At 47.7% G+C, this 12468-nt stretch overlaps 2 protein-coding genes across 5 annotated transcripts in view; one reads left to right on the top strand and one right to left on the bottom strand.

Moving 5' to 3' along the window:
* Window positions 1–12468, top strand: part of LOC147096970 (uncharacterized) — a 1290222-nt gene that overhangs the window by 660372 nt on the left and 617382 nt on the right. The gene's annotated exons all lie outside the window — the stretch shown is intronic.
* The window catches only part of LOC147096974 (natural resistance-associated macrophage protein 2-like), a 451798-nt gene continuing 445392 nt past the window's right edge, over window positions 6063–12468 (bottom strand). For all 3 annotated transcript variants that reach the window (XM_085972680.1, XM_085972681.1, XM_085972682.1), the window contains 2 exons: window positions 11594–11747; window positions 6063–7565 (listed from right to left, as the gene is read on the bottom strand). In XM_085972680.1, coding sequence (XP_085828806.1) covers window positions 7416–7565; window positions 11594–11747 — 304 coding nt within the window. In that variant the 3' untranslated portion in view covers window positions 6063–7415. The remainder of the gene's footprint in view (window positions 7566–11593; window positions 11748–12468) is intronic.

Raw genomic sequence — 12468 nt, forward strand, 5'->3', positions numbered from 1 at the left:
GGTCAAAGCTACGTTGATTGCCCATCATCCATGTGGTACTTAAAGTTAGAGTCAGTGGGGCAGTGGAAATCTAGCACTCTCTCCCCAAAAAGCTGTTGAGGCTAGATCAACTGAAAATTTCAAAACTGAGATTGATAGATTTTTGTTAGGCAAGGGTATTAAGGGTCACGGAACCAAGGCGGACTTCAGTTATGGGGAGAGACTGGAGAAGCTGGGGTTGTTCTCCTTAGAGCAGAGAAGGTTAAGAGGAGATTTAATGGAGGTGTTCAAAATCATGAAGGGTTTTGATAGAGTAAATAAGGAGAAACTGTTTCCAGCGGCAGGAGGGTCAGTAACCAAAGGCGACACGAGGAAACATTCTTTTACACAGTGAGTTGTGATCTGGAATGCGCTGCCTGAAAGGGCGGTGGAAGCAGATTCAATAGTAAGTTTCCAAAGGAAATTGGAAAAATATTTGAAAGGAAAAAATTTGCAGGGCTCTGGGGAAAGAGCGGGGGAGTGGGACCAATTGAATAGCTCTTTCAAAGAGCCGGCACAGGTATGATGGGCCGAATCGTCTCCTGTGCTGTATCATTCTACGATTCTATGATAACAGGAGCGAGACAACCAGCACACGGTTCAGTCCTATCACTCTGCAGACACTCATCTCTATAGAAGAGGCCACCATTGACATTTTGGGACCAATCGAGACAGTTAGCATCAGAGATGGCGAAGCTAGAGTCCTGGTCACACAGCACAGTTTGTTGGCATCATCTCGACCTCTTCTCGTCCTGCTTCAATCTTTCATTTATGTCCTCACTCGTCTCCTGGACATGACACCCTGGCCTAACACTGGCAGTGATCTGACATGTGCTTGCCATTGAAACTACATCCTAACCCTTGTCTCTCTCTTCACTTCGTATAGGTCCATTGGTGGGCTTGGACACTAGTGCCAGGAGAGGGAAGAGGAAAGCCTTTATAACGATGCACTTGCTCTTGCCCTACATAGAAACATAGAAGATAGGAGCAGGAGTAGGCCATTCGGCCCCTCGAGCCTGCTCCGCCATTCAATGAGATCATGGCTGATCATCCAAATTCAGTACCCTGTCCCTGCCTTCTCCCCATATCCCTTGATCCCTTTAGCCTTAAGAAATATATCCAACTCCTTTTTGAATATATTTAATCAACTGGCCTCCACCTGTGGCAGAGAATTCCACAGGTTCACCACTCTCTGGGTGAAGAAATTCCTCCTCATTTCAGTCCTAAATGGCTTACCCCTTATCCTTAGACTATGACCCCTGGTTCTGGACTCCCCGGCCATCATAAACATCCTTCCTGCATCTAGTCTGTCCAGGCCTGACAGAATTTTATAAGTTTCGATGAGATCCCCTCTCAATCTTCTAAACTCCAGTGAGTATAAGCCCAATCGACACAATCTCTCCTCATACGTCATTCCTGCCATCCCAGGTATCAGCCTGGTGAATCTTCGCTGTACTCCTTCCATGGCAAGAACGTCCTTCCTCAGGTAAGGCGACCAAAACTGCACACAATACTCAAGGTGCGGTCTCACCAAGGCCCTGTACAGCTGTAGCAAGACATCCTTGTTCCTGTACTCGAACCCTCTTGCTATGAAGGCCAACATACCATTTGCCTTCTTAACCGCCTGCTGCACCTGCATGCTTACCTTCAGCGACTGGTGCACAAGAACACCCAGGTCTCTTTGCACTTCCCCTTCTCCCAAGCTATTGCCATTCAAATAATAATCTGCCTTCCTGTTTTTGCCACCAAAGTGGACAACCTCACATTTATCCACATTATAGTGCATTTGCCATGTTTCTGCCCAATCACCCAATCTGTCCAAATCGTACTGGAGTTTCTCGACATCCTCCTCACAGCTTACCCTCCCACCCAGCTTTGTGTCGTCTGCAAATTTGGAGATATTACATCCAATTCCCTCGTCCAGATCATTAATATATATTGTGAACAGCTGGGGTCCTAGGACCGATCCTTGCGGTACCCCACTAGTCACTGCCTGCCACTCGGAAAACGACCCGTTTATTCCAACTCTCTGCCTTCTGTCCGCCAACCAGTTCTCTATCCAAGTCAATACCTTGCCCCCAATCCCATGTGCCTTAATTTTGCACGCTAATCTCTTATGTGGGACCTTATCGAAAGCCTTCTGAAAGTCCAAATACACCACATCCACTGGTTCTCCCTTATCTATTTTACCAGTTACATCCTCAAAAAATTCCAGTAGATTAGTCAAGCATGATTTACCTTTTGTAAATCCATGTTGACTTTGTCCGATCCTGTCACTGCTTACCAAGTGCTCTGCTATTACATCTTTTAAAATAGACTCTAGCATTTTCCCCACTACCGATGTCAGGCTTACCGGTCTATAATTCCCCGCTTTTTCTCTACCACCTTTTTTGAATAGTGGGGTAACATTAGCTACCCTCCAATCCATGGGTACTGTTCCAGAGTCTATCGAGTTCTGGAAGATGATCAGCAACGCATCTACTATTTCCAGGGCCACTTCCTTAAGTACCCTGGGATGTAGATTATCAGGCCCTGGGGATTTATCGGCCTTCAGTCCCATCAATTTTCCTAACACCATTTCCCTACAAATACTGATTTCTTTCAGTTCCACCCTTTCATCAGGCCCTATGTTCCCCGGCATCTCTGGGAGGTTATTTGTGTCCTCCTTTGTGAAGACAGAACCAAAATATGTATTTAATTGGTCTGCCATTTCTTTGTTTCCCATTATAAATTCCCCTGATTCTGACTGCAAGGGACCTACGCTTGACTTCACCAATCTTTTTCTCTTCACATATCCATAAAAGCTTTTACAGTCAGTTTTTATGTTCCCTGCTAGCTTACTCTCATATTCTATTTTCCCTTTCTTAATTAATCCCTTTGTCCTCCTTTGTTGAATCCTAAACTGCTCCCAATCCTCAGGATTATTGCTTTTTCTGGCCAATTTATATGTCGTCTCCTTGGATCTTATGCTATCCCTAATTTCCCTTGTTAGCCACGGTTGAGTCACCTTTTTTGTTTTATTTTTATGCCAAACTGGGATGAACAAATTCTGTAGTTCATCCATTCGGTCTTTGAATGTTTGCCATGGCCTATCCACCGTCAACCCTTTGAGTGCCATTCCCCAATCAATCCTACCCAACTCGCTCCTCAGACCATCGTAGTTTCCTTTATTTAAATTGAGGACCCTAGTCTCTGCCCTACTTGCTCTTGCCCTACATAGCAACATAGAAACATAGAAGATAGGAGCAGGAGTAGGCCATTCGGCCCCTCGAGCCTGCTCCGCCATTCAATGCGATCATGGCTGATCATCCAAATTCAGTACCCTGTCCCTGCTTTCTCCCCATACCCCTTGATCCCTTTAGCCTTAAGAAATATATCCAACTCCTTCTTGAATATATTTAATGAATTGGCCTCTACTGCCTTCTGTGGTAGAGAATTCCACAGGTTCACCACTCTCTGGGTGAAGAAATTCCTCCTAATTTCTGTCCTAAATGGCTTACCCCTTATCCTTAGACTGTGACCCCTGGTTCTGGACTCCCCGACCATCGGGAACATCCTTCCTGCATCTAGTCTGTCCAGTCCTGTCAGAATTTTATAAGTTTCAATGAGATCCCCTCTCATTCTTCTAAACTCCAGCGAGTATAAGCCCAATCGACCCAATCTCTCCTCATACGTAATTCCTGCCATCCCAGGTATCAGCCTGGTGAATCTTCGCTGAACTCCTTCCATGGCAAGAACATCCTTCCTCAGATAAGGCGATCAAAACTGCACACAATACTCAAGATGTGGTCTCACCAAGGCACTGTACAACTGCAGCAAGACATCCTTGTTCCTGTACTCAAACCCTCTCGCTACGAAGGCCAACATAGCATTTGCCTTCTTAACCGCCTGCTGCACCTGCTTGCTTACCTTCAGCGACTGGTGCACAAGGACACCCAGGTCTCGTTGCCCTTCCCCTTCTCCCAATCTATTGCCATTCAGATAATAATCTGCCTTCCTGTTTTTGCCACCAAAGTGGATAACCTCACATTTATCCACGTTATATTGCATCTGCCATGCTTCCGCCCAATCACCCAACCTGTCCAAATCATCCTGGAGTTTCTCGGCATCCTCCTCACAGCACACACGCCCACCCAGCTTTGTGTCGTCTGCAAACTTGGAGATATTACATCTAGTTCCCTTGTCTAGATCATTAATATATATTGTGACTAGCTGGGGTCCAAGGACCGATCCCTGCGGTACCCCACTAGTCACTGCCTGCCACTCGGAAAAAGACCCGTTTATTCCAACCCTTTGCTTTCTGTCTGTCAACCAGTTCTCTATCCAAGTCAATACCTTGCCCCCAATCCCATGTGCCTTAACTTTACACGCTAATCTCTTATGCGAGACCTTATCGAAAGCCTTCTGAAAGTCCAAATACACCACATCCACTGGTTCTCCCTTATTTATTTTACCAGTTACATCCTCAAAAAATTCCAGTAGATTAGTCAAGCACGATTTACCTTTTGTAAATCCATGTTGACTTTGTCCGATCCTGTCACTGTTTTCCAAGTGCTCTGCTATTACATCTTTTATAATGGACTCTAGCATTTTCCCCACTACCGATGTCAGTCTGTAATTCCCCGTTTTTTCTCTACCACCTTTTTTGAATAGTGGGGTAACATTAGCTACCCGCAAATCCATGGGTACTGTTCCAGAATCTATCGAATTTTGGAAGATGACCAGCAATGCATCTACTATTTCTAGGGCCACTTCCTTAAGTACCCTAGGATGTAGATTATCAGGCTCTGCCAAACATCAGCTCAGAAGTAAGCATCCCGCATGACTTAGACAGTGAGTTTGAACGGACTGCACTGGGGGATTCACCAAGCAGAAGTGAGCAGGAGGAGATGGTGATGGGAAGGAAGACAATGCGATGAGCTATCCGGAGGGCCAGCTCACAGCCTACTTCTGCTGAAGAGGACAGAGATGGAGATTTCAGAGGCCCAGCATTTTGCTGGAGGCATTGGACTGTCTGCCAGGAAGCTTCAAACACATATCAGGTAGTATGATGGGAGTCCATTACCAACCTGTGTGGGGTTCTGGTGCATTGCATTGACACTCTGCAGTCATCCATGAAGTGTGTGGTCACCTCAATGGGCCCTCACTACAAGAGTCTATGGCACGTCTCAGGGATACTCATACTGGGGCCATGCAGGCTCTGGGCTCAACCACCTCCTCCGCCATGGACAGGCTGGAGACCGATTGGATAGGGGTTTAAGTTGGCTTAATGTTCTCCTAGAGTCTGCTTTCCTGCAGATCAGAAGGCATGTTGAGCTGCAACCTAGCAGCAGAGCCAGTCATGCAATGAGAATGCAGGATGTCGCTATCTCCCGGGATGACAGCACCTCTGTAACCTTGTGACACCTTCAATCAATGCCCGCCCTGGTGCCAGACCGCTCCAGCAAGCACTGAGCTGTTGCAGCCTTCAGCTGGGTCTTCTGGAGCCCAGGCTCACAGGGACCTCCTCTCATATTCCAACCACTGGCAAAGCACCGCATAGACGCACTAGAGTCAGTAAGAGAGAATTTCACATCCTCATGATCACCAAAAGCACTTCAGAGCCACAGGGAAATGTAGCTTGGATTTTGGGAGAATCTTGCAATCTATGCTAAGCCCAGACCCTATCCTGCCACTTTCAGATGGCCCTGGGGAACATGATGAAAGACATCAGTCACCTGCTTAATACAAGCATGGACTGCAGACTGACTGATACTGATATTTCCTGTGGCAGCCTCGAAGGAGGCAGAGGCAGAGAAATTTGAGGGCTGCAGTGAACTCGACTGCAACAGGCAGTGATTTGTTAGCCGTGGGGAATTGGATGTTGTGGGGGGGGCCTCGGGAGTCGGAGGTTGGGGGAGTGTGAGTAGGAGGTTGGGGTGAAGTACTGGAGCCATTCTAGGGCCTGTGGAACCTGGACCCCAGCAGGGAGTCAACATCTCTGGGCGAGGAAGGGTCAAAATTGGAAGGGCGTGGGGGGTGGGAAGAAAAATGCACAGGCCTGCTTCTGTTAAGAATATTCATTTATTTTTTTTGAAAATCTACATCTTGATATAATTGAGGATCATTTTAAAATACAAATGCAAACATTGACAGAATTATACCAGGAGACAGCCCACAGGGACAATCTTCCCTTCTCCTTGTATCATTCATTGCACTGTGTGCACCAACTACCAGAGCTGGAGTCTGTAGCCGAAGATGAATTTGGGAACTGTGGGAGAGGAACAGACATTGCTGTCGATGGAGGCCCAGCATTGTAATGTTATTGAGACAGTGCTGCTGTCAGTCCTGGAGCAGGGAAACACCTCAGGAGAGAGCAGCATTGTGTTGATAGGTGTTCTGGTGTGCTGCCCCTGATTGGCCAGGTCCAGTGATGTGGTAAAAGTTTAGCCCTGAAGTGAAACGACTCTGGTGTCAACTCAACTCTCAGTGGGCATAATTCCACTGCACATAAATGTCCAAAATTTGAGCATAATTGGCACTAAATCTCCCCTCTCCACCGCTGTCTCCCCCTCGCCTCCTCCTGTCTCCCCCCTCGCCTCCACACCTCAAGAAAATGGCATGGCAGGTTCGAGATCAAATTGTGGTGATTCCGAACTGTGAGCGAGAGTAAGTCACTCTGAATTACATTGGGATGTGTGCTTTTGATGGGATCATGCCCATTGGTGCCTCCAGTATTGACGTCACCAGAGTTTGCAGGGTCAAGGGGGAGCGGACCTCATTCACATGGAGCTGGTGAACAAATCTTACCGCCTGACATCCCTGTGCAGCCAGACAATCCGGTGACTATTCGCCATGGGTGAGGTGCCTAGAAGCCCCCAAAACCCCGTAATGCCCCCGTCAGCCTGTTGTGCAAGGACGCCAATCCAATAGTCAAAAACTTCTTTTCACCTGTTCTTCGGGGTTGAGGCTGCTCCTGTTGCCTGGACCTGCCCCCCACAGTGCGGCCCACTTGTGCCCTTATGGAGGTGGGTATGCCTCCACTAATACACTGGGTCACAATGGAGCCCAGGGAAGCAGCGTAGGAAGTGTGTGTCTCCAGCAGTCATTGGCCTTGTGATAGGCGGGCAGAGATTTCACCCCTTACAAGGCCGACCGGAAAATCCCGCAAACAGTGGGGAACTGCAGCAAGCGGGTCCCTGTGATTATACAATGGGTTCCAGGGGTCTGATGGAATCCAAGAGGAAATTCGTGGCATTAGAGTTATACCTACAGTTAAATCAATCTTTTCATCATGGCCTCCTGAATCAGCTGATTTATGACAATCACTTATATACAGTAAATGTTCCGACTCATTCCCATTTGAGGAAGGTCGAGTCGGGAAAGCAAGCACTCTTCATTGCTCTCCGATAAGATCTTCAGCGGAAGGTGCCCGTGTCTGCTGAACGCATCGATGACATGCGACGGAACGTCTGGTTCTGATCTTCCACAATCATCGTCCTGTTCTCACGGAAGTTTTGCCCGCAATCCAGGAACGAGACACCCAACACAACCAAACAAAACCACAACTGCAAACACAGTCAAAGAAAAGGCAGTCAGTCACAAAATAAAGTGCTCACAACCCCCCCTGAGTATATAAGAGGCATTTAGATGAGCACTTGAAACGCCATAGCATACAAGGCTACGGACCAAGTGCTGGAAAATGGGATTAGAATAGACAGGGCTTGATGGCCGGCGCAGACACAATGGGCCGAAGGGCCTCTTTCTGTGCTGTATAACTCTATGACGCTATGTAACATCACCCCATAGTATATAAGGAGCAGGTTCAGTGGGTAACATCACCCCTGAGTATAGAAGGAGCAGGTCCAGTGGGTAACATCACCCCTGAGTATAGAAGGAGCAGGTTCAGTTGTATACACAATCAGGATAGGTAATGGTTGCCATCTTAAATTAATCAAATACATGTTGCTCACTAAAACTTGGCTTGGAAATGAAAATTCAGCAGCATCAAGCTGTAATATGAATGAGCCTATGTTACTTGCAATGTGGAGGCACGTGTAAGAGATTGAAGTGAATTGAGGGGGCAGGATGGGATTAGAGTTGAGTGTAAACTCCGACATAGATCAGTTGAGCCATTGGACTGTTTCTGTGCGGTAGATTCTGTGTAATTGTATCATTTTACATTTCTGGAGTGTAGAGATTACGGCCTAGAAATTCAGTGGGCTGCGCCACCAGTTAGCGCCTAAAGAGAGCACTCAGTGGTTTTAGCGCCACTGGCCACGCCTCCCGCGATATTTAGCTGGGGCGCTAATGGCGGCGTTAGCCTGTTGCGCTGCGCCGCCACCGATGACGTCATCGGTGTGCGCAGCGCCCCACTACCGCCCCGATCACGATATTTGGCAGCGACCGCCTCTGTAGCGCCGTTCGCAAATGGCGCCCGGTTCACGGGGCCTTCCTGTGGCGGCAGTGGCGCAAATTAAGGTGGAGGTGCGGGGCGGCCATTTTTTTCGGCGGCCGCCTTCCAGCACCTCCGTCCCCGGCCTCCTGATCTCCCCCTGCGGCAGTGCCGGCTGTTTTCCGAGAGCCCGGCACTTCTCCTCGGTGCCGGGCTCTTTTGCCGGCACTCGCGATCTCTGATCGCGCTGGTGCAGGCCCCTCCCCCTTAAGAATGGGAGGAAGGCCTGCAGTACCGCAGTGCGCCGTGCCGCAGCGTGTGGCGCTGCGGCACGTTGCGCTGCGATATTCAGTTTCAGCGCCCTAAGAGGGACGCGGAGCGCTTCGAGCCTCGCCCCGTGTCCCTCTTGGGGCGTTCAAGCTGAATTTCCGGCGGCCGCAACTGCTCCGATCGCTGCGCTAATTCCGGTGCCCACGCGAGCTTGGCGCCCCGTTTGCGGCTCCACCCAATTTCTCCCACTACAATTTTTGTGGTAGACTAGAATCATAGAATGGTTACAGCACAGAAGGAGGCCATTTGGCCCGTCGAGCCCATGCCGGCTCTCTGCAAGTGATGGTATTGAAGGATTAACATAACGCTGCTTAAAGCCTTTGAGCATGCCCATGGACCCATCATTTTACTTCAATGCTGACCTGAGATAATGTGTGTGCAATAGCACCCTCACACTAGAGCTGAGCCAGTGCAGCCGCAGTGTTAATAATGAAAGCCTGCTCCCGTTAACTCCAGTTAAACCACTGCAATAGCCTCAGGAGACCAGGGCACCCAGTTAACTTTGGAATTCAGCATTAAAACAGAGGTTTGCAGACAGTGCAAAGCAAGTCTCACTGACCAGGCAACTGTGCAGGAAAATGTAGGACAAGGTGGTCTTGGGAATGTTAATTTGCAAATGTGGATTTATTAAACAGCTATGTCGCTCATTGGACGCCATCTTGAATTAGTGCTGGCCTGATGGATGTGCAGGTAGTCCTACATTCTCACTTTCGCCCTCCTGCTCTACCATGGCTTCAGCATCCTGTTCTTCAACCACCATGATGAGACCTCTTTACAGGGTGAAGTTATGTAGTGTGCAACAAATAACAGTTAATCTTGGGACTCTATGGACGTTTGGGATTGCCCCCTGATCAGCTGAGATAGCCCAATGGTATGTTTGCTAATAATTCTGGTCACAGTATGAGTCTCATTTGTAGCTGAGGTCTGCTTCTATCTACAATAGGCACAATAGTATCACAAGCCATAAGGAGGGTCTTGGTCTCCTAGGAGCCTTCCTTCGACCCTTCCTCTTAAGTCTTAAAATGAAGGCATCGTAAGAGCTTCCATGGAAACATGATTCTATACTGCTGGTCACCAACTGGACACTGCTGGAATACAAACCCTTACAGGTTATACAGGGCGCAGCCTCGTGCACAGGGCCCAGGTTGTAGCAACATGGGTACAATCAATGATCCTCTGGACACTGGGAAAGCCAGCACGTCTGTAGATTTGTGTTGCCCTCTCACATTGCTGCTGTTGATCAATGGTGAATGTGATGGAGATTTTGGCCCGACTGAAGAATGCATATGGGACCTCCTTAACACATCTGGGGGCAGTGAACTAGCTGATAGGACAGATGTCCCCAGTCTGAAAGGACCCCCAACACATAAAAGTTGAGGGCTCAGGTACACTGGAACATGAGGAGGTCATTCAGCCCCTTGAGCCTGTTCCACCATTCAATGAGATCATGGCTGATCTGCAACCTAACTCCATATACCCGCCTTTGCCCCATATCCCTTAATACCTTTGGTTAACAAAAATCTATCAATCGCAGATTTAAAATTAACAATTGATTTAGCATCAATTGCCGTTTGCGGAAGAGAGTTCCAAACTTCTACCTCCCTTTGTGTGTAGAAGTGTTTCCTAACTTCACTCCTGAAAGGTCTGGCTCTAATTTTTAGACTCTGCCCCCTAGTCCTAGACTCCCCAACCAGTGGAAATAGTTTCTCTCTATCTACCCTATCTGTTCCCCTTAATATCTTAAACTCCGATCAAATCACCCCTTAACCTTCTAAATTCCGGGGAATACAACCCTACCTTGTGTAATCTCTCCTCGTAATTTAACCCTTGATTAGGACAGTGTAGCTGGTTGATCGTGTCTGGAGATGTCATTGAGGAGATGGCATAGCTCTGTCACAGCCTCTTGGCGCAGTCTCAACCTGCTGAGGCACTTCCCTTCAGTCCTTCCCAGGCAGCTGTGCCTGGGACGATTGACCCAATATGATGGGTACTGGCTGGACCTCATAGTTTGCTTTGTGTGCCATCTGAGAGGAGCAGGGGTTGGAGATTGGGCTATAATACTGTATGACCGATTCTCTGAGCCACACTCATGTCCAGCGAGGTGCACGGGCGAGTACAGCTTTGCTGAAAACACCGATTTCACCAGTTACCAGGAGTTGGATCACGTTAAGTAAATCTATATATTCTGATATTTGAATCTTCTTGGAGCCCGGCACCACTTCTCTAGAAATCCCACCAAAGTCTTCAAACGGGTAACGGGCTGAGTGAGTCATGGAGAGTGATCCCTTGTGCAAAGCAGTGATTCCTGCTATCTCTTATGTTCTTAATCTTTAACAAAATACAGAAGGAGAAAAGGCCACTCAGCCCATCGATTCTGCTCCTTCCACAGATTCTTTCACAGACTCAACTCCACCCATTTCACCTCCTGAGGAAAGCTTTGCAGAAGTTTTGCTCTGCCCCTTGAGATAAACTAAGTGTCGCTCTGCTCTAACTTAACTCGTCTTTCTCCATTCCTCACTAGCTGCCTTTCTTGGTAGCACATTTCCATCATGTTGTAAGTAGCATTTGACCCTTCCCCCACCTGTACTTACCCTTCTAAACAGTCACCCCATCCCCAAACAGACCGTCATACAGCACCTCTTTTAAAATTGTCAATTGAGACATATCACTTTGGAAAATACAGTATGAAGCCCTTCAAATCTGCAGTCTTGTTTGAAGCTTGTTAATTTTAGCACCTTTATCTAATTCTCATCGTTTCATTTTTTTATGATGAATCCAAATCTGACTTTACTTGGAAATGGGACTTGTTTTCTGGTTAGAATGTGGCTTCTAATGTCTTGAACTGGGAGGAAGGAATGTTCCAGAACTTACCAAGTATAATATGAAAGACAAGTAGGCGACCGCCACGATAGCTGCCACCACATAGAGCGCTATTATCTGCAGGTTCGAAACGTAAGCGATCACAAAATATATGTTAATGCAGCAGATGAACAGAATGATAACTCCACCAATAATCTTCCACACTCTAGAGGAAAATAAAAGGAATTGAGGGGGTATTAGTGTCGTATCACGTCTCTCACAAACAGTTCACATACCTTCCACAGGACAATACCTAAGATTGGAAAGAAGGACATGCCAAGCTTCCCCCTCCAACCCATTGCTTCCCTGCCCTGCATCGCCACACTGCCTGGGTTTGCATTCGTGTTATGCCATGGAATCACGCAGCTCTCTCGACACAGACTCACACAAGGTGAAGTCTTTGCTCTGTATGGAGTGACATGACGTGACGTGACATATGTGTCACTCGCTGACCAGGGACAACAAAGTTCTGCACCTGGCAACGAAGCTCTACCCAGTGGCATCTGGGTGCCTGTTCAATGCTGATCTTAGGAACGAGTTGACGGCATTGTGATCTTGCGGCTAACATTAAAAAGCATTGAAACCATTTTGCTTGCTCACGTTACACCACAGTGGCTCTGTAGTCCAAGTGCCTCCTTTATATGGGCTCACCTGTTGCTTCCAGGTGAGTTATGCCTGAATGGCCTAACACAGTTTGCATTGATGGGATGACAAAAAATTCTTTGCGTTGATGCAAAATGTGCCACACAACCAACCTGTTATACAAAACAAAATGCGGAGCAGCATTTGGGGTACGTTTGATCGCAGTGTACCCCCATATCCTTCACATGCTGCCTCGGGCTTCTGCGCATTTTGTGCTTTGCATTCACATTCTATTTTTTTGCGCG

Source organism: Somniosus microcephalus, chromosome 33 (genome assembly GCF_052327205.1).
Source record: "Somniosus microcephalus isolate GS21.2 chromosome 33, FLI_Smic_1.0, whole genome shotgun sequence".
In the NCBI taxonomy this organism is placed as follows: domain Eukaryota; kingdom Metazoa; phylum Chordata; class Chondrichthyes; order Squaliformes; family Somniosidae; genus Somniosus; species Somniosus microcephalus.